The sequence below is a fragment of the Psammomys obesus genome, unplaced genomic scaffold, assembly GCF_907164565.1.
Source record: "Psammomys obesus unplaced genomic scaffold, mPsaObe1.curated_primary_1811, whole genome shotgun sequence".
NCBI classification, from domain to species: domain Eukaryota; kingdom Metazoa; phylum Chordata; class Mammalia; order Rodentia; family Muridae; genus Psammomys; species Psammomys obesus.
This window is the reverse complement of record NW_026591086.1, coordinates 58,783,864-58,805,960: the sequence shown is the minus strand read 5'-3', so window position 1 is coordinate 58,805,960 and position 22,097 is coordinate 58,783,864. Positions and strand designations below refer to the sequence as shown.

Below are 22,097 nucleotides of genomic sequence, written 5' to 3'. Positions count from 1 at the left end.
CCCTCCTCTCTCTGGCAGGTGGTGAAGGATGAACCCCTTGCTGTGCCAGCTGGGAACCCACTCATGACTCCTCAGAAGGGAAACACGCTTGACAGCAGCCTGCACAAAGACCTCCTGGGCGCCATCTCAGGCATCGGTAATGACCTTGCTCCGACTGGCCCTGTCCTGTGTCATTGACACTACCCTTACCATCACAGTGAATAGTGAGTTAGGACTGGGGTCTTCTGCCTTGGAAGGTTCTGTTGTGGTATCTTCCAACCTGTAGTCAGGATTCCCATAAATCTGACAGGGCAGTTCGGACACGCTGCTCTGCCGCCTTTTGTCAACGCTTCTGTAGTTGATGGGCTTTAAATCCTCCTGATGCTTTTAGCGGCAGACGGTCTGCAGGTGTTGGGGTGAGGGGAGGCTGGGTGAGTGTTGCAGTCTTGTTCCTAGGTCTGAAGGAGGTAACAGACTGTAGCTGAAATTCCATCCTAAAAAATGCTTTTCGGAAATCTTCTCTTCTGTACTTCTCTTCCAGCCCTATGGGAAGGAAAGCAGATGGCATAAATCAAGACTCAGATAGAGAGGCCCTGTCTGTGGGAGATGCACCTATTTCTATCTGACTAATTAAATCGCAGCTTTATAAAGATGATGAAGAGCCAAATGGCAGCGTATAAATGCATGCACACACAGATAGAATCATAGGACTTTACTTGGGGTTCACGGTCTGATTCTGCCTCTGGTCCCCTCTGCTAACCATGCCTCCTACTGTGGCAGTGGTCACAGCGCCCATTAATGCCACAGATTTGTGGTCAGGAAGACACATGCCTTTTGACCACTGAATTCACAGGACCAAGCATGAGTCCTGAATCCATTCACACCTTCTCTGTTGTTCGTACATTATCACATGGAGACAGCAATGACAGGAGACCGTGACACGGGGAAGCCCCTGCCAGGGTCTAGACTTACCCTGCACCCCAGTTCTAGTCCTGAAGTGCATTTGCGTTCGAGGATAACCTCATGGTCATATCCCCTTTATAATGTATGTTGTATTATCTATGGAATTACGCTGACTGCTGGAGTCTCCTGGGGCCTGCATTCGTGCTCCAGTCCCACCCTGCACTGGTACGAGGCTGCCGCTGCCAGTGGGGAGGCCATCTTTACACTGTTTCCCCGAAGTGCATCAGTGCAAGCTTAGCTCTGACCGGGCGGCTTCGCGTCCGCTCCTGCGAGGCATCCTGCGGCCTTCGTGTCCTTGTCTCCAAGCTAGCGCTGTCAGAAGTGAAAGGCTGCTGCAGGGTGCAGGGTGGACGCCGTGGGAAATGTGCTGTCTTTGTTATGGCTAGCTCACTTGTGGCGTCTGTGGTTTGTTAGGCCCAGTGGAAGAGCCTACAAGCCTGGCTGTGTGCTTGGAACTCTCCCTGCTCTGTCCTCTGGCCGCAGGAAGGCAAGGCAGACTGTGGGGATGATCAAGCCACAGCGAGGGCTGTTTGGCTCACTGGATCTGAGAATTCACACGATGGCAGCAGGAGGACCTGCGCTGCCCAGCACGCGTGCTGCCTGATGTGGTCTCCTCGTTCTTTACCGGACTTCCAGAAGCTTAGCACAGCTGGCTTCTTTACACTCTTTGTCAGCGTGTGTTCCTGACGGCACCGTCCTTGTTCTTAGAAACATCTCCCAGGGAAGCACCGCCCACAAAGCAGGCTCCCTGGGTTTGGGTTTGGGTTTTGTTCTGAATGCTGCTGCAGCTGCGCCTCACGGAGCTCCCGATGACTTCATCCTTCCAGGCAAATGTGAGGAGGGTGTAGTATCTGGGGACAGCCTTCTGGGGACAAGCCCCTCACATGAGAATTCCTGGATAAAAAGCATTCTGGGATCCCTTCCCTGTTAGGAAACACCCCTCTTAGGTTCAGAGTTCCCCTCCCACCTGCTCCATATTTGGCTGTTGGTACAGATGGAAGCCAGCTGAACCAAGCTTTATTTCATTCGTATGTTGTTTAAGACCCTTAAAACTCATTCCCTGGGCTGGAGAGAAGGCTCAGTGCACTTGTTACTCTTGCACAGGACCCGAGTTCAGTTCCCAGCACCCATGGCAGTCTGCTGCCCTCTTCTGGCCTCTGTGGGCAGGTGCACATACATGCCAGCAAAACAGCCATACACATAAAAAATAATAATTTTGAAGTCATTTCTTGCATAAGTAACATTATGAAACTCACCACTGTATTAACTTATGAATAGTAATATTAAATTATTAATATTATTAAAATATCACATGGATAGTAATAAAAATAGGTTTTGGTTGGTTGGTTGGTTGGTTGGTTTGGTTTTGCTTTGGTTTTGAGACAGGGTTTCTCTGTAGCCTTGGCTGTCTAAGACTCGCTTTGTAGACCAGGCTGGCCTTGAACTCACAGTGATCTGACTGCCTCTCCACAAGTGCTGGGATCACAGGTGTGTGCCACCACGCCCAGCTTAAGAATAGTTTTTAAAAATACTTGGAAATTTTAAAAAGTAAAGTCATTACCTGGGCAGGGACACAAACACACGTTCTCAGAACAAAGCAGTAAGTTGCTTTTGAGCCATTACGCTTGCACCTGTCTGCCTCAAGCGAGGACTACAGTTGTGATCGGTTTAAAAATCTGGGAATGACGGGCACAGTGCACAGTTCTCGGCCCCGTTCACCCGAGCCTCGCGTCCTGCCCCCACTGCACGCCATGATTATCCTGTGCTCAAAGCGTGCAGTTCTTCTCTCTCCCTGGAGGTGGTATCCCTTCTTCACAAGGTTTTCACCCATTGTGACATTCTGCATGCTAGGGTCATGCAGCCGTGCATGCTGGGGAGGGAGGAGGATTTACGTGTGTGTCACGCATCTTTCATCGTCAGGGTGATTAGAGGTGATGAACTTAGGCCATTAGGCACGAAGCAGAGATGACTTGTTCTGTGCGTCCAGCTGCCCAGCCGTCTCTCCATGTGACGTGGCCTGTGTGAGCCAGCCCTTTCTCCCGCTGAAATCCGCACTGGCCTGTCGTGGTGTTCAGTAGCGTGTTTGGGGCTCGGTTCCTCGGGGCTGTGCGCACGGCTGCCCACAGGGGCAGGATCTGCTCTGATGACGCCGCACAGCCTCGACTTTCTGCCAAAGGCCTGTTGGCTACAGAAGCCAAGTCCAAAGAGTCATTTTTGCTGTGCAATTTATTAATCTTATCTAAGCAGGAAGCCAGTTCGTTTCCGTAAGAAACTCCACAGTTCAGAGACAGAGGCCAGTTCCTACCTTCAGATACTTGTAAAAATTCATTTCCAAGTGAGATTTTCCTCCTTCCTCTTTGAACAACAGACTTTGCCAATATTTCCAGTTTACAGATGAAGGGCAGATCTAACTGTCATAATAATTTTTTTGGTATCTCTAAGTCAACTAATAACATCGCTTTTTTGAATTTACTGTCTGTTTACAGCCCTGTGATTTCCGGCCTTAAAAAACAGTGCTTACATACCAGCCACTTAGTAGGTCTTCCAAACCAAGTGCATGAACTTAAGGAAAACACTTTCGCCCTCCTCTTAGTGACTACAGCTGTGATTGGTGTCGCGCACACTTGCTGGATATTTACTTTCCGTACTTTGGAATCACATTGCTCACTGCCTTCACTTCTGTTCCGCACTGTTGTCCAGAGCTTGCTTTTTACCCTAGCAGAATACCGAAATTCCAGCTACCAGCGGCAGGAAGCTCTGACACCAGCAGAAGGCGACAGCACAGTCGTTTGTCCCGTGCAGTTTCTGGCCGTGCCAAGAATCACCGTGGGTCCCTAAGTTGTTACATGTCCCACGCGCTTCCTGGAAACCCCGTGGGGCAGCTCCGCCTCCGCACTGCACATTATCAGTTCCTGACGTATCCCTCTTTGATTAAAGGTTGAAGTGGACTTATCCTTTTTTCTTTTTGAATCCCGCTCTGAGATAATGTATGCTGCTTTAGTCTGAGCAAGCAACGGTAGCTCCAGTATGTGAATTAGCAAGGTTTGTGTGAAAGGTGATTTTGACGTGACCCTGTACTCACCTGATTCTTCAAAAGCTGATGTAGCCGAGAGACTGGAGAGCTGGCTCAGGGGGAAGACCCCTGGCTGCTCTTGCAGAGGACCAGGTTCAGTTCCTAGCATCTGCGTGTCAGCGCACAACCGTCTGTGACGCCCCCTGGCCTCCACAGACGCTGCGCACGTGTGTGCGTACATGCTGGCAAACACTCGCACGCATAGAATTAAAATAGTCTTATAAATGTGAAGTAATTGATAGTAACTCTCAAGTAATGTTCTGACTTTTAAAAAACCCTCAAAACATTTCTCTTAAAACTTAGTACTTCTCTTCATTTTGTGCTGTCTAACCAAAACCTGTTCTTGCTCTGATTTCCATTTAGCATCTCCGTACACAGCTTCAACCCCCAACATCAACAGTGTGAGAAATGCCGACTCCAGAGGTTCCCTCATCAGCACAGACTCGGGGAACAGCCTTCCGGAAAGGAACCTGGAGAAGAGCAACTCCCTAGAGAAGGTGATTTGTGTTTCTGATGGCTCTCATGTGCAGCTGGTGTCCTGCCCACCTGTGACCTTTGTTACCTGTGACCTTTGGGAGTTGTTTAAACTCCTTAGTGTGCAATAGATGACAAGACTGTGGGATTGTGGGATTGTGGATTCCTTTGTCGTCGTCACCATTTGCATGTCTGCTGGTGACTTCGAGCCAGAGCTTCTGCTTGTCAGGCCAGGCTGTCACGGAGTCCCCTGAGGCTCCTGTTGCCAGGGTCTGGGCCCAGGCAGCGTCTGCAGCGAAGCAGGGTGGCATCTTGGAGTCTCTAAGCCTCTTAGGTCAGGCCAAAACAGACGGCTTCTCAGTCCTGAGCCGCGGCTGAGCCCGGCCACCACTAACACCTCTTTCTTCCTCCTGAGTCTCTCCCCAACTGTTTCCTGCTGCTGCAGCCTCAGCTGTCTGGAACTTCGCAGGAAAAGAGAAAGGTTGATAGTAACCTGAACCCTGGGAGACTGGCATCCCCTGGGGCTCTGTGTCCCTAAGTTACTTCAAGTTTTCTGCCAATAAACGGTCGAGCCGTTCGGAGAGCTGTTTCTCGTTCCCAGAGCAGCCTCAGCCCGGACTCCGGCCGGTGCCAGTGCCCTTACCTTTAGGCACACGTGTGCGGGCTGCCCGGCTCTGTCCGACCTGCCAACCTTTCCCCTTGACTCCGCCACCCTCCGTGTGCAGAGGGACCAGCTGCTCCGGAGGCACTCTGCCTGTGTCGCCCACAGTGCTGCAGAGGACAGCTGCCAGCCAGCCAGGAAAAACCGCGCCACCATGGACTTCTCCCTTCTGACAGCTCCGCCGCTGCCAGAGGAGACTGTGCCCGCCGCGCCCCTCTGCTCCCCACGAGAAGTACCGGCTTCTCTCGCAGCTCTTGCTTCGGTTGGAGGGCTCGAGGCTCACCGTGCCTTTTACCGCTAGTGGCAGCCGCAGCTAGGCCTTAGGGAGAGGCAGCACGCGTCCTGTCGGCTGAGCCTTCTCTGGATGCATTAGTCCTGGTTGACTACACCTGGAAAGAATCTTTTTTCTATGTTTTTTTTTTTTTTTTCATTTGGTATTTGGCAAAAAGGAAAGAAAAGAAAGTTCTTGATATAAATTGGAAACACATCCCGAGGATTATTTTTAATCCTATATTCTTAACGGGAGCTACAAGCCTTACCCGGTTCGCTGTGAGCCTGCTGCTTCCTAGTGGTAAAACGGCCCTCTGCCCGTCCTCAGCCCAGCCCGAGCTGCTGCCAGGCCACGCTGACGGCAGACCTCATCACTTTAGGGTGGTTTGCGCTGGCGTGCTCCTGTCAAGTGTGTCACGGGTGCCCTGGGTGGTGTCCTAAGGGCAGGCCTGAGCCTCAGGCGTCTGGGGCTGTGTAGCGGCCCCACAGGCTCCTGGCTGTTCTTAGCGGGTGCATGCACGACACCTTTGCAGCCCTCCTCCCACCTGGAGCCTCGTGCATGGGGCTTTTCTTTCCTTTCTTTTGCATGAGATTTTACAAGGACGCCACCTTCCCGATAGCATAATGAAAACTGCTATTCGGGTGAGAAGGGCTTGTGCCTTCTGGCTTGTCCCCTGGCAACGGACAGAGGTGCCAAGTCAGAGCTGGAGGTGCCGTGGGTGTGTGTGTTAGCCATGAGGGGTGTCTCTGTGGACTTGTACCTTCGGGTTACCTGTTCTTGGCAGTTTGTACATCTGACTCGGCTAAGGGCTCTTCTCTGAGGGAGATGTGTGCCTCATGGAACGGAAAACTGACCTCGGTTCCTTTTAGCATCAGCAGAGCGGCACGCTGGGAAATTCCGTAGTTCGCTGTGACAAACTGGACCAGTCTGAGATCAAGAGCTTGCTGATGTGTTTCCTCTATGTGTTGAAAAGCATGTCTGATGGTAGGTAGAATTAAAACAGCTGTTCTGTTTTCATTGTTCAAGTTATTTTAGATGGCATTACTTGAAAATTTCAAATATTTAAGAAAAATTCTTCCTCGTTTCTCAATGTGTATTAATTTGCTAAATGCAGTAGAAATAGAAGCCCTAATGTGAAGAATCAGTTACTTCTAGAAAACAAATCTAAAATGGAAATGTTTTTTTTTTTAAATCTAGGATTTAATATAGCATGTTTTAGCAGTGTTTAGCCTTTTGCTTTTCCACTTTGATGAGCACCTGAGCACTGTACTGTCTCGGGCCCCTTCCTTCTTTAGTGGCCTGAATCCAGAGCCAGGACTCCAGGGTGCTGCTGGCATCGGCTGCCCGGCCTGATGTGCGCTAGCACCAGCCCATCTGAGCCCAGAGCTCACACCCTTAGTGTCAGTCAGGAGTCACACCTGCCATAGAGCCACATCCACTCAGAGGCAGACTGCTCTCAGCCGTATGCTTTCTGGAGCCAGTGGGAGGTGCGCTGAGCTTCCCTGAGCCCCTGGATTTCATCTGTAAGAGCACAGTGGTCCATGCGGGCTCCGAGTGAGAACTGGAGGGCAGCATCCCCGGAAACCCAGGCGGCACCCTGAGCGGCCTAGCATGGCTTCTTGCTGTGTGTCTCATGTCTTCCTTGACCTCTGCCCCTGACAAGTGTGCAAGCAAGAACACAGGCCACAGTCGTGGGTCTCTCTGTTCATCCAGGCTCTGGGGAGTCAGCCGTTCTTCTGGAGGGAGATCTCTTTGCCCGGTTTTCAGCTTTGTGGAAAAGATAGCTGAAGTGTTTGCATATCAAAGAAAAGTGCTTCTGGTAGAGTGCCCAGCTGAGGGTTCACACCAGGATTTCAAGGGTGTGTGGTGCTCAACCTCCACTTTCACGTTCAGTAATTCCTCCTATAGATGTGGCTGGTTTGCACAGGTGAAAGGCAGGTGACAGGATGGTCAGCAAGGCATGCTTCTAGCGGGGCAAGCTTGGGAAGAACCCAGCATGTAGGAGTACAAGGGCAGCCAGTGCCAGCAGCACCCCTGGAGTCCTGGCTCTGGATTCAGGCCACTAAAGGAGGGAGCCCGAGAGAGCCCAGTGCTCAGGTCCTCATCAAAGTGGAAAAGCAAAAGGCTAAACTCTGTTAAAACATGCTATATTAAACACTGTGTTTTAAAAACCCCATTTCCATTTTAGATTTGTTTTCTAGCAGTAGCTGATTCTTCACATCAGGGCTCCTGTTTCTACTACATGTAGAGCACAGTCAGTAGAAGCTGCGTGATTCCGTTACGGAATCCCCGTAGAGCACTCTGCAGCCAAGAGCCAGTCTATTGTTCCTTTAAAGCCCAGAGGCGGGGCTAGAGAGGTGGGCCCCGCCGTTAAGAGTGTGTGCTGTTCCAGCAGAGGACCTGAGCTCACTTCCTAGCACCCACGCGGCAGCTCATACTAGCCTGTAACTCCAGCTCCAGGGACGAGCTGCTGTCTGGCCTCCGAAGGCATCTATCCGACATAGACACATGTGATACACATAATTAAAAAGGAAATAAATCAGCCGGGCATGGTGGCACACGCCTGTGATCCCAGCATTCAGGGAGGCAGAGGCAGGCGGGTCTCTGTGAGTTCGAGGCCAGCCTGGTCTACAGAGTAAGTCTAGGACAGCCAGGGCTACACAGAGTAAACCCTGTCTCAAAAAGCAAACACAAACAAACAAAAGACATGAATAGAAAGTAACTTTAAAAACAAAACAGCATATGTTTTTATTTTTAACAAATTCCCTGAAGAGGAGGAAAAGGTTCTATAGAAGGAGGTAGAGAGGCTGATTTGGGTTATTATGGCCTCTTGCATTTAAGAGCACATTATGTACAAGCTGAATAATCCAGCACTGGGTAATTTATTATTAAAGCTCTGGAGTTGAGATGTTCTTGAAGTTGAATGAGTCCGCTATGTGTGTTAGCCAGGAGAGCCCCCTAGCGTGGTCTGCCTCTCGGTCAAATGTAAACAGGCAGCGTGGAGACCCGCACGCTGAGGTCTCTCCCCAGGGTTACAACGAGCGATTGTCTAATGTGTGCGACGTGTCCTGTGATTCTGACCAAGTACATGCTTGTTTTAGATGCCCTGTTTACGTACTGGAACAAGGCTTCAACCGCTGAACTGATGGATTTCTTCACGATATCTGAGTGAGTGCTTTGTCCTCACCTGTCCCCTGTTCATCTCTCCAGCTGGGCGGGTGAGGGACCCTGTCCTCAGGGCAGGAATGCAGGGTGGCACACAGCTTCCTGCACGAGCCGCTCCATAGTGGCCAGCCCAAGGACGTTGTCAGTTTGTCTGCTGAGGTAGCTGAGCCCCAGCCACTTGGATAAAACTGCACAGAATGTTTGCAGTGGCTGCTGGTTTTCTGCGTGAGATCTAGAACCTAGCTTATGTCTTCAGGAAGAGTTTCTGATTTCCTTTAAGCTCTTTCTTTTTAGAAACACGGACACTTAGCACTGTATCTACAGGTGCTGAGTTCAGGTAGCTTTTCAAACTCAGAATTGAGGCTATTTTTGAAATTTTACACCTCGTGTTTATTAACCCACAATAGCTACAGTCCCCACCCTTGATCAAACGCATTTTTATATTCATGGTGAAAGGAAAAAGCTTTTCCGTTCTGTTATTGGTTACTCAGTTTGCAATTGAATACATCATGGTGTAAGCAGCTTTGTTAGTTTCTGTGTCTGTGTGAGCCACACTTGAAGGGACTCAGATTGAAGCCTTGTTCTCTGGGCTCTGTGTGTCCTGGAACTGAGGGAAAGAAAGCCTGTGGGCCCACTGGAGGAATGGTTCAGTCCTGTGAGCACTCCTGTGGCTGACTTCAGCAGAAACTGTCCCATGAAAACCAGGGAGTCTCAGGTTAGCTAACTAAAATGCATGGTTTTTAAGGATTAGAGGTTTGTGGTTCAACTCAAAAACCACAACAGAGAGTTTTGATGCCTGTAAAGGGACCATTTCATATGCTTGATCCAAGAGAGAGAGCTCCTGTATAGATAAGGCAGGCCTGTGGAGATGAGGCAGGCTTGTGTAGACAGTGGCCTGTGGAGATGAGGCAGGCTTGTATAGACGAGGCAGGCTTGTGTAGACAGTGGCTTGTGTAGACAGTGGCTTGTGTAGACGAGGCAGGCTTGTGTAGACAGTGGCCTGTATAGATGAGGCAGGCTTGTGGAGATGAGGCAGGCCTGTGGAGACAGTGACCTGGAAGGCCCAGCACTCTGAGGCATGCTGGCTTGGAGCAAGGCTGGCCATCCTGAGCGGTGAGTGACTAGCTTTTATTCCGTTCTGCTCTATTTGTGACCTCGGTTCTGCGGCCACACGTGTGGGCTTCTGCTGATGCATTAGTGCTTTTCTCTGGGTGAAGAAGGGCCTTCTAGAACGTTCCTGGAGGCCGAGGGCTGAGGGCTGGTGGTCAGTGCAGCGCTGCTGTCAGGGGAACAGTGGGCTGAGCACGCTGCTGTCAGAACAGTGGGCTGAGCACGCTGCTGTCTGACTTTCCCTGATTCCCTGTTTCAGAGTCTGCTTGCACCAGTTCCAGTACATGGGGAAGCGCTACATCGCCAGGTACCGTGGGGCGTGCTGTGACGTGCTGTCCTGTCTGGGGGGAGCTGTGTGTCCATGCTCATCCAGCCGATGGGCAGCTGGGGCGTGCGTGAGCCTCTTGGACCTTAGGCCGGTGCCACAGAGGCGGTCCAGGGGTCTGGCCGGCGTTCCTGCGCTCCGGGGTCTGGCTTTGTCTGCTGTTCCCTGCCAGATTGTCTTTACTGCGTAGCTGCTGACTTCCTCCAGTTCCCCTCCAGCCTCCAACCCTTCACCCCTTCTCTTTTTCTCCTGGACTGGACTCCCTGTTCTCCTCCCCTAGGGAGGCCTTGACCCTGGCCCTGCCCCACACAGAACCAGGCCACATTCTCACCTAGCCTCTCTTTTTTTTTTTCCATAATTAAGAGGATGTTTTTATTCTACCTCAAATCTGTGTGAATTTTCACTGGCCTTAGAAATGGAGCTTTTCCTTTCCGACCAGTCAGTGATCTCGTCCCCAGAACTCTGTGGACTCTGTCCCCACTGACCTGCCTGACAGCAGAGAGGCCACAGCCCCTTTGCTGGGGCTCTTCCTCCCAGCCCCCTTCTCCTTACCAGGCTCTTCCCCTGCCCACAGCCTTTGTGTCTGTGGAGTGTGTCTGTGTCCGGGGAGGGAGGGCAAGGGCGTCAGTCTTCTAGTATTTTCAACAGTGTGATTATAAGTAAACTGCGTTTGTTTGAAGAAAGTCTGCCGAGCTCTTTTTAATTGCGAAGTATTTTCTGTGGTGTGCAGCAGTGAGATGAGCAGGCAGTAGGAAACACCATGGGTGTGCTTGGCTTTAAAGCCGTCCCATCCCCCTGGGGATGCAGCAAAGGACTTTTCAAGATCTTGTTTCATGTGAAGAAATGAAGGCTTGTGTCCTCTTTTAAAAAGAAACAAATTTACTGAGATCATTTTGCACTTTTCTTTTTAATATTGTTTTAACTAAAATGTGGTCATTCTGAAGTTTCCTATTAACCTCAGTTTTTATCACCACTGTAATGTCACGTTTGTTTCCAAGTGTAAAATGCAAGTATATCCAAGGTGCCTTTTCACCAGTCAGCGTGCCCTGACTTCCACCCACCCGCCCGCACCGCAGAGGTGTCGAGCCAGGCAGCCGCTAACCACCCAGAAGCCGTGTGCTCGGCGCCGCCTCCTTGGCCATCACATGTCAGCGAGGCCTTCGGAGCCCGCGAGGCCCTGTAGGAGAAAGCGCCTGAGCTTAAACCATGACCGTGGGAAGCTGACAGCTTCTTCCCTGTATTTTAGAACAGCTTGTGAGGTGGTTTTTCCCCTCCCCATGGTGGACGTGGGGTTAGCGTGTTCAGGAGATGTTGTGTCACCCTGGAAGCCCCTGTATATACTTGCACAGAACATCACTGCCTGCAGCTGGGCGGCGGGAGGCAGGTTGCGGTCCATGTCTTTCTTCCTTGCGCTGTGGAGAGGCACATCCTGCTTTCCTCGGAAACTGTCATGGTCCCTGCCGCATGTGACCAGATCCCGAACCATGACATGAGCGTCGGTGTTGGCCCTGCACAGCAGTGTGGGTGTGCGAACACTGTGCCTTCTCGTTGTCCCTGGGAAGTCACCAGCATGCTGGTGGTGAGGTCCCTGCATGGCCCTGTTCTTGTACACATGGCGAGGGGCACGGTTGGCTGTGGGAGCGGGCGGTGGTACCCCGCACTAGCCTGTCGTGCCGCGCCGGAGAGGTGTACGGTAGAGAGGGAGCCTCGGGAGTGCTAACCTCCACACTTTCTGTTTTCTCCGCTTGACAAGTTAACAAAGCGTGCGGCCTTCCTGCTGGGTAAGAGAAGCTGCCTGACTGCCTGCCTAACCCACTGCATGCCTGGCCTCTCCTCCTCTGGTGACTTGTTTGATCAGAACACTGGCTTGCTCGTGCTGCATATGATTCGGAGGGCCTGCAGTGCTCCCTGAGTGGCCAGGGTGCTGGCTGCCGCCCCCACGCTCAGCGATGCTCTTTGAAATGTCGCATCGCGCACACTTCCTTGCAAGGGAAAGGCTCTCTGCCCCGGCTTGGCGTTCGCTCCTGTGAGGCCTGGTGGCTTTGCTGTGTGCTGTGTCGGAGCTGCCGGCTGTGTGTCCCTGGCCGCTTGGCTGCATGTGCCCCAGCTGCCCCCGTGTGAGCCACTAATGCCCCACATCGCTTGGTGTAAGGCGTCTAACTTTGCCTCTGTCCCGTCTCACTCGTGTTACAGGAACCAGGAGGGGTTGGGACCCATGGGTCATGACCGAAAGTCTCAGACATTGCCTGTTTCCCGTAACAGAACAGGGATGATGCATGCCAGACTGCAACAGCTGGGCAGCTTGGATAACTCTGTCGCTTTTAACCACAGTAAGTCCCACGCCGTCCGTCGTCACAGCCATCTCTGTGCCGTCTCAGAAGGGAGAGCCCGGCCACACCGTGCCACATGACCACCTTGATTTTTCTTCCAGAGCAAAGCAGATAGGAAGAAGAGTGCCCTCAGGAGCGTCCTGAGTGCGGGGGACAGCATGTGCAGCCGGCCAACGATGGCGCCATCCAAAGTGCCCTAACGCAGCAGTCAGCAGGCCGGAGGGCCAGGCAGCGGCCCGGATTTTAAATTTGACGCCTGCATTTGTTTTCTTTTCTTTTCCCCTCTGCTCCTCCTGGCACATCCGGGTCAGATGGTTTGCCTCTCTTGCTAGGCGCTCGTCGTTGGCCGAGCACCCACATGCTGACATCCTGCCTGCAAACGAGTGTTAAGCCCTGAACCGGTTTGTGAGGCTGTGGAAAGCACCCAGTAACCAAGTGACTTTTTCTGTGTTTTCAGTGTGAGAAAGATATCAAGTGTGCTTGGGATTTCTGTAGACAATGGTAAGATTCAATCAGGTCGGGTGCTTCACTTGCAACCAAGACCTTTTCCTTCATCTTGCCTTCCTAACTGCGGGCTTCCCTAACTTCACCAGAGACTCTCTGCTAGTTGGTGGGACCATCTTTTTCACCTGCTCTATCGGTCACCCAGATAGCTTCATGCGCTGTTCCTAGACATTTCGGTGTTAAACTACCTAAGACTTTCTCACGGCAGAAAACCTGAAAGGTTCCAGCCCTGCTGCACATAGTGGCTAATATGCCATCTGGGAGTCCCGCTTCTGTTCCTGACGGTTTCCCAAGACTGTCCCTCTTCTCTCCAAGCATGGCGTAGCTAGTTCCTGTCTTAGAAAATCACAGGCTCTCATTCCCATTCCGTTAATACACGCCTGTTAATATCTGCCATCGTCTCTAATCACGGTGATCCCACCCACTGTGGTCGTCACACCTTAACTTCATGTGGCAGTGTAGACACCATATTCACACCAGCTTGTGATTGAACTAGTCCCGAGGAGGCTGACATGGCGTGGGATGAAAGCACAGCAATGCATCTGTTAGGTGTGGTAGCACTCAGAGGCAGAGCAAGGAGAGCCTACTCTGTAGAGCGAATTCCAGGCCAGCCCAGGTTACACGGTGAAACCCTGTCTCAAGAACACACAGAGAACTAGAGATGGTGCAGAGGACCCGGGTTCAAGTCCTGGCCCCCACGTGGTGGCTCAGACCCATCTGTAACTCCAGCCCCGGGGACTTCCGGTCTCACACATGGTACACGGACATGCACACAGACAAAAGATCCATACACATAAAATAAATGAACAGATACTTTTTTTAATGCACAAAAGGTAAAGCAGCAGAGCAATACACTTTCCACACTTCCACCTGTAAACTGAAAGCTACATCCTCACCCCAGGCTCCAGCCTTCCCCTAGCCAGGGCGACGTCCGTCTGCACCCTCCAGACTGAGCCTCCAAATTCTGTACGATGCACATTTATGAGACATTTTTAACCCTTTGTAAGGCTGGAAAAACAAGGGGTTAAAGCAAATCGAAACAGGAGCTTTGATATTTGTCCTTTTCGTTTCCTGTTTCGCAGTAGAATACAGTCCCCTGTGGCACGCTGGACTGTTGGAGTCCACTTTTCCCAGATCATTTATATAACAGTAGTTTACTCTCCAGGGAGATATGCGTAGAAACGTTGGAGGGTCCTTACAGAAGCAGAGGAAGGCCTCGTCCCAGTCACAGGCACTATCAGCACCTGCGGCAGCTGGTGAGGGCAGCTGGGCAGGACAGGATGATGCCGCTAAGCCTTGGGGCTGAGCTGCCTTCTTCTCCCCTTCCTGAAGCCACGGAGAAGGCAGTACCTCCCTGCTCCCACGTGGACATCTTTTCCCATCAGTTTTTAGTGGCACGCTGTCCTCAGTCACACTCTTCTCCGCCCTGTCCTCCGGTCCCTCCGGCCTTTGCCTGTGTCTGCAGTCCCTCCTGCCCAGCCTGTTCTGTTTGCTGAGCCGCCTCTCCCGGGCCTCAGTCTGTCTCCTGAGCTCTGTTTAGGTGGCTTTACCCTTTCCCACCACCACCAGCTCCATGAGGAACTTGGCCAAACATGCAAAGAGAATGAATGTCTGCTGCATTACGTTATATGGCGCGTATGTGCGCATGCATAGCTGTATGAACGGCGTGTGTGCACACATGCCTGTCCTCTATCTAGGCTTTCAGCAGCAACTGGGGCCATGCGTGCCCGTTTACTGCTTACACAGTGCCTTCTGTTAGTCCAGCCAGCATGACAGAGCCCATAAGTGAACAGACTGCTGGGGACTCTCTGGGGCCATTTGTTCCCTTTTGTGAGACCTCCTCGTGGCCGGCAGGGGGCAGCAGAGGCCTGTGACAGGCCTGCCTGTTTGTGAACCTCCCTCCTGGACTCCTGTGTGCGGCCTGTGGAACACCAGCCTGAAGGCTGTGTGTGTTACGAGGTCCCCGAGATGGACGAGATGGAGCCCCTCTGCAGTGACCCGTCGCTGCAGGGTGAAAGGGGCAGTTCCTGCTTCAAGTTGGTCATCTTGGCGTCCGTCCTTAGAAAGGACATGGGCACGTATGACACGGTCTTCCAGTGGTTTCACAGTTAGAGGCTTGTATCTAGTGCTATTTTCAGACTTAGCCAGGCCTTACTCTATGCTATTCCTCAAGAGAAAGCCGATACCATGATAGCCCTGTGAGATGGTCCTTCATGGACGAAGGCCACCGATACCTCTGAGCATGTTCATTTCCTTATGTGAATGGGGCCAGTAAACTGTATGTCCTTTTCCAGTAGACTATTATTCTTTATTTTATAAGCCCAAGTCATTTGTGGAAAAACCTTGTTAGTAATTAAGTGGCAGGGGCCGAATAACTATTAATCACTGTTATTCTTTTGCATAAAATGTATTGACACTTCATAAAGCCACATAGATGCCTTTATTGGCAGCTTTCTAGTTGAGGGCCTCAGGGAACTCCTTGTCATTCCTGTTTCTTTACATCCCCAAACTGTTTTCCTGGCTTTGTGCTGCGATCGAGAACAGCAAACAGCCAAGATAAAAGTACAGATTTTGGGTCCTTAGAGGAAGGCCGCCTGGGAAATGGAGGCACAGCCCGGGAGACTGTCTGCCCGGCCTTCCACCTCCCGGGCCCTACATCAGGAAGGAGTGCGTGGCTGTGGGACGTCCACTGTGCCCAAACCACTCTGATAGGATGGGTTTGTAAACTACCGTGGGGATAATGAAATTTGGCACAAGACACGCAGGCATCCTCTTCCTGGATGCCTTTGAGATTTTAAAGCACATCTTGGATCTGGGGTGACGGCTGCATTAATGACGTGTTTGTTGTGCAAGCGTGAGGACCCATGAGATTCCAGTGTGTGTGTGTAGGCTGCTGTGTATCCATAACCCCAGGCGTGGCTGTGGAGGTGGGTGGACCCTGGGACTCGCTGGCCAGCAGTCTAGCCCAAACAGCAAGCCCCAGGCTGCTAGGAGGCCATGACTGAAGAAGTAAGCTGGAGCTGGGGGAGGAGGAAGTCAGCTGGAGCTGGGCAGTGGGCTGCTCAGCGGCTGAAGGACCTGTTGGCGCTGCCGCCCGACTCTGGGCTCCAGGGTCCACGTGGTGAGCAGGGAGCCCGTTGTCCTCCACACCTGTGCACCTCTGCTGGCATTCAAGCAAGAACCACACTCTTAAACTGTCTTAATGAAGACACTCCGAGCGTGCCCGCACCACACAAACACTGCTCTAAAATGAAGACGTCTCACTGTAGGTGCGGCAGCGGGTGATGTTTTTATAGGTCTGAGCTGTGAAGGCTGAGGACGCCTAAGCCAGCCCCCCCACAACAGGCCACCCAAAGATGTCACCCCTGGAAACACTGCTCCCTCCTGCAGGCTGAGCAGGCCAGGCTGGAAGGAAGCCACACCATGCCGCAGCGCGCTACTGCCCCCTAGTGGAACCTGTAGTGCCCACATTACATTCCTCACCTTAAGAGCTGAGCCTGGGGCTGGGACATTGCCAGGGGCTACTTGCTGCTGGTCAGGTGAGGGACCTGAGTCTGGTTTCCAGAACCCACAATAGAGCAAAGGCAGCCTGTGGTGGTGGCAGCACCCGTGTGAGCCCTGGACGGGGAGCATGAAGACTAGCCAGCCTTCATGCTTGGTGACACACCCTGACGCAGAGAGTAGCTAGCAGCCTGATAAACACCTGAGGCGGAGGTCCTGGGTGAGGCCAACTCATACTCAGCCAGCTGTCTCTGAAGAGGGTGACTAACCATTCCGCTTTCTCTGCTCTTTAATGTGGGTGCTGACACCTTCCTCGTGAGACCTTCTGTGACTGAGGACAGTCTGAGCGGCCCTTCGTCTTTGGGGATTTTAACAGATGAGCAGCACTTTAAGGGCCCCGCAGAGCCCTGAGCTCAAGCTCAGGAAGCCGTGCAGGAAGCCGTGGCCAGGAGGACCTCTTATTTGTTTGTCTTTTTTTTTTTTTTTTTTTTTTTTTTTTCCAGATTTCCCTATGGCCCAGACAGAGGCAGGCTCATGCCTCCACAAATCTCACTTAATCCTTTTCCTTTGGATTTTAATTTTTGTGACTTCTAAGTAATTTTCTTTTTTTTTTTTTTTTTTGCTAATGGCCAGAATGGGTGGGCTTCGTGTGACATTTTCATGCCTGTATGTCATTATACTGTGCTCATATTTGTACCCCAGCACCCGTCCTCCTCCTCCTCTTACCCCATTTTTATTGGTCCCCAGACCATGGGTAGATGGCATTGAGGTCTGACAGCCAGCATAGAGGAATCTTGTCATTACTGTGTCTATGCGTGTGACAGGTCTGTCAGGTAGCCTGGCACGTTGGCTCTGCTCTTAGCACAACAGCACGTGTTCAGTGCTGCTTGTTCCCAGCTTTGGGGCCAGGAGCAGGTCACTGTTATAGGGCTTGCTCACTGGAGGCCATCTCACTGGTAATGGCTGCCTGAATGCCCATAGTGTGACTTTTATAGAGAGACAGGGACAGCTCTCTGAAGAGAAAGAAGTCAAGTAACCATGTTTCTTTCAAATTCTTAGCGCAGACCACGGCTCCTGGGAGCAGGCAGCGGCTTCCTTAAAAGTCCCTGTGAGCTGTCTGCATAGTTTTGGCTGGCCTGGTCACAGGGGTTGATCTGTCTTGGTCCTCTCTTTCCGTAGTTTGTAGCCCCTTAACAGTAGTGATGTCCTTCCTTCTTTCTCTCTCTCTCTATCTTGTCACACCCCATCCACCACAGGAATGTCTTGGCTTGTGCAAAGGCAGTACAGATGGCATTAGTACCCCCAAATACTACTTGCTCAAAAATGAACAAAGGATTGGAATTAACATGGTGTCCAACACATTCTGTATCTTCCCAAGGAGGGAGACAGCCCCAACACAGGGAGAGAGAAGCACAGATGGAAAGGCCCAGAGCCACCTGGTGGAGGCAGTGTTGGATGATTACACTTGACAGAGCTCGCAGGATGGCTTCTGTGGCTTTAAAAGCTCTCTGCAGCATTTCCTTCAGTTAGAATAAAGTCCTACTATTCTCTTTCCTCCTATTTGCCTGTGTCAATCCTCTGATACAGTAACCCAAATAGGAATTTGGGGTGTGGGTTCTGGGGGGCGGCACTCAGTTCCCATTAATAGTCTCAAGGAGATTGTGTGGGTGTTCTGTGCTTTATTTTCCGATCATGAGCTAATGTCTCCCTCTCTGGAGTCTCAAATGAGCAAACGGCAGGTATTGCTCAGTCGCTCCTTGGAGAGTCATTGCACTGTGCCGTGTTGTGTTGCCATCTTTTTGCTGGACACCATGGTAACATCTTTACATCCTCTCTGTTTCTGCTAACGCACTCCATTTCATAACTTAATATCTCAAATTGTATGTCAAACTGCATTTATATCATTACTAAATTGATTTTGCAGCCACTGTTGAAGATTGCAGTTTATGTTTAAATTGTGTGTAATGAAGCTGAGTTACATGACACGTCCTTCTGGCTCTCTCCTTTCCGTAGGCATCTCTTCTCAATATATTGGCTTTCATGCTCTTTATTAAAGCAAGTGGAAGACTATTTGCAGAACAGTCAACTCTTGATTATCAGTTATGATGCCAGCTAAATTTAGGCCTTGGTACTAGCAGCATAATGCTCTGTGCTGCTCATTTTGTACCAGGCACCTGTGTAGGGCCCGGCAGTACCAACGCCTGTGTCCTTGCTGCAGCTCTTGGACGTGTGGATTCCTTAATCCCTGTTCTACAGATCGGGCTGCAGAGTGGGAAGAGGTTAGCCCACTTGCACAAAGCGTATGCAGACAGAGAGGTCCAGCTGGGCTGAGTGACAGCCCCATCCGGATGTCAGGTTCCTTTCACCTGCTTCCGAACGATGCATATCTTACTGCCTTATGGACGTCAAGCCCTGGGGCTTATCTACACCCCGTTTCTTGTCCACAGAAAGTGTTTAACAAGGCGCTGCCGAGGACCGGGTGATAATATGACGTTTCCGTCTCCTCGGCCAGCATGCTGAAAAGGGCTGCTGCCCTCACGGAGCCTCCACACTTAGAGTGACAGTTATGAATGGAAACATTGTTACTGCTCCCCACTGAGGCAGGGGGAGATGGCCCTGAAAGGAACCTTATATAAATAATCAAAAGTTGACTGTCACTGCGCAACCCCAGCTGCTGCCTGAACCCCAGACAGTCATGCTGTGTTCATTCACACAGGCTATGGCCACTCAGAGGCAGACGTCATTCACCAGTCGCTCCTGGAAGCCAACATCGCTGCTGAGGTGTGCCTTACGGCTCTGGACACGCTGTCGCTGTTCACGCTGGCTTTCAAGGTTTGTGTGACGCACTGCTCATGGCCACAGGTCTCCACCTAATCTATCTATCCATCCTGTTAAGCCCAACGAACACACGTGTGTGACTTTTCTTCAGCTGCTTTTGCTTCTGTAAGGACACTGTGAATCTCCAGGGTCCTTTAGTGACCTTTCCCTTCGAGAGTGGAGCTGTTGCTTTTGTTCTGTGTGGAGAGACATGGCCAGCCCACGCGTGCTGCTTGCGTGGAGACGCCAGAGGCTGTCCCTGGGTCAGCTGTTGCGGCTAAAGAAAGCATTTACCCTAAGTGCTCCCACGGGTACTGGAAACCTAACCAGGCATTTCTGCTTTGAATATCTTCAAACACAGCCAAATGTCTTAAATTAAATATTTAAAGAGAGAGGCGCAATTAAGTATAAACTCATCTTTTTCAGAGTATTTACTTATTACTAAATTAAATGCAAGAGCATGTCATGAACAAAGAGGTGAAAGTTTTGGTCTTGATTTTAAATTTAGCAATAAGTCATTGATGCACACTCAAGCTTCCTCCTCCTCCTCCTCCTCCTCCTCCTCCTCCTCCTCCTCCTCCTCCCCCTCCTCTTCTGCTGCTTCTTTCTGCTTCTGCTTCTCCTTCTCCTTCTCCTCCTTTTTCTTCTCCTCCTTCTTCTTCTTCTTTATCCCGTCCTTTTCTCCTCCTTTTTCCCCTCCTTTTTCTCCTCCTCCTCTTTCTCCTCCTTCTTTTTTCCTCCTTCTCCTTCTTTCCTTGCTACAAGACCAAACCCAGTTTTAAAATAAGTTTTGAGTTAGTATACAAAGTAATGGTTTTAATTGTGATGTTTTTATGCCTGGATGTCACTGTACCATGTTCTGTGTTAGGAGCCTAACATTTTCCAGTCTCACTTAACAGTCCCTTCCATTTCTAGTACAGAAAGAAGAAATTGAATGTTACTGTCTGTGACTGGAACCATGTGTTCCATTTTCAGGGTCTTAGGGAAGTGTCTGTTGTCTCTTGTTTTGAAGAACACTTCCGGGCAGGGCTTAGCTCCGCTGTTACCACACCCACCTAGAATGTATGAGGCCCTAGGTTTGACCACCAGCACCTCCGGAACCAGCTGCTGCTTGCGTGTAATCTGTCACTTGGGAGATGGAGGTGGAGGATCACAAGTTCAAGGTGATCCTTAGCTACCTAGAGATTGAGGCCAGCCTGGGCTACATGAGTCTACCCCGGAAAATTGTTTTCTCTTCACAAGACACAGTAAAAAAACGACAGCCCAATATCATGTGACTTTGCTGTAGTGTGTCCTTAGGCGCCAAGACATCCATGTTGGCCACTAAGCGTGTAGTTGAAACAGAGGGAAATGCCCATACTCAGCAGATGTGGGGATCAGCCTGTGCCTGCATAGAGCGCCTCTGCTGTGGTGTCACTCCTGGGGACTTGCTGCAGTGTCCTAAACTCTAGTCATGCTGTCTAAACCCCACAGTCTGAGAAGCACAGAAAGGTCTTGGCCTCCCACCCCCAACATTGTTAGGGTAAATGTCTGTCACCAAAGGTTCTGAATGTTGAGAGCGTTGAGTGTGTTCAGGGTGAGTGTGCCTTGAGTCTGTGCTGCTGCAGATCCTTCAGGCCAGGGCCGCAGTGGCGGCCTGGCTCTTTGCTCTCTGCCTGGACCCTGCGCCATCAAGAGGCAGAGTCCGAGGAAGGAGTGTGCAGAGCACACACAGACAGAAAGGCTGCCCGCACAGCCCACGAGCAGCATGATGCCCCTCCCTCCGTGCAGCTGACAGCTGAGAGCACTGTGGCCGGGCGGGACTTCTCCGTGCTGGCATTTCTGACCTCAGCTCGTGACAGTGAAGCGCAGTACAGTTTAAGAGCTGCTGTGTCAAGGGTGAGGCCATGGGGCTTGCTTCCCTGTGCAGATCCACGTGAGTTTACGTGACGCCTGACCACAGCTTGCCCCCGCTGTCCCTCCGTGGTCTGATTGCTCCGTGCCCGGGAAGCAGGCTAGGGAGGGACCTCGATCTCGGAGGACAGGACTCGGTCCTTATTGGCATTGTTCCCAGCCACCGTTCACTCACACCTGTGATGGTAGTCCGTGTTAGAATTCCGGATTTGTGGTTAAAATGAGTGCGTGGAAAGCCAGCCGTGGTGGGCAGCTGTGCTAGAACCCCTACCCGCAGAGGTGGTGTCCCCTCTTGCTTGATCCAGAGCCATTCTGTGCTTTCCCTGGGGCACACGGACAGAATGTGTTGTCTCATGTTCGGAAGTGTGCTGTGCGTGTGTAACAGCAGCTGCGTCACGGGACCTGTCAGGTGCTGGGCGTGTCTCACACCAGCGTCACTGCGTTTTCAGAACCAGCTCCTGGCCGACCATGGGCACAACCCTCTCATGAAGAAAGTCTTTGATGTCTACCTGTGTTTCCTTCAAAAACACCAGTCAGAGATGGCTTTGAAAAGTGTCTTTACCGCCTTAAGGTCGCTGATTTACAAGGTAAGCTGCGCCAGGCCGTGCTCGGGATTCTCGCTGGCCGGGGCTCAGCGCCTCCAAGCACCGAGCTCACCGCGCCGGCACCCTGGGCGTGTTGCAGTTCCCCTCCACGTTCTACGAGGGACGAGCAGACATGTGCGCCTCCCTGTGCTACGAGGTGCTCAAGTGCTGTAACTCCAAGCTCAGCTCCATCCGGACCGAGGCCTCGCAGCTGCTGTACTTCCTCATGCGGAACAACTTCGACTACACGGGGAAGAAGTCCTTCGTCCGCACACACCTGCAGGTGCGCACGCGTTCACTCCGCCAGGGACAGCACGCCGACGGTCGCCCTGACGACACCCCTCCTCCACCCACTCACCGAGGCCCCCAACCCTCCTCCTCCAGGTCCTCCTCCTCCACCTGCTCACCGAGGCCCGGACACCCTCTTCCTCCCGTTCCTCCTCCTCT

General features: G+C 51.6%; 1 protein-coding gene across 7 annotated transcripts in view; it reads left to right on the top strand.

The window, feature by feature from the left end:
• Dock9 (dedicator of cytokinesis 9) overlaps nt 1-22,097 on the top strand; it is a 203,901-nt gene that overhangs the window by 146,045 nt on the left and 35,759 nt on the right. For 2 of the 7 annotated variants that reach the window (XM_055609845.1, XM_055609846.1), the window contains exons 33-41: nt 19-136; nt 4,379-4,512; nt 6,291-6,405; nt 8,523-8,589; nt 9,956-10,003; nt 12,809-12,852; nt 19,073-19,188; nt 21,516-21,653; nt 21,751-21,933. In XM_055609845.1, the coding sequence (XP_055465820.1) occupies nt 19-136; nt 4,379-4,512; nt 6,291-6,405; nt 8,523-8,589; nt 9,956-10,003; nt 12,809-12,852; nt 19,073-19,188; nt 21,516-21,653; nt 21,751-21,933 (963 nt within the window). Of the gene's footprint in view, nt 1-18; nt 137-4,378; nt 4,513-6,290; nt 6,406-8,522; nt 8,590-9,955; nt 10,004-12,214; nt 12,352-12,808; nt 12,853-19,072; nt 19,189-21,515; nt 21,654-21,750; nt 21,934-22,097 lie in introns of those variants that run through there. The other 5 variants (XM_055609844.1, XM_055609847.1, XM_055609842.1 and 2 more) reach the window with 3 other exon arrangements.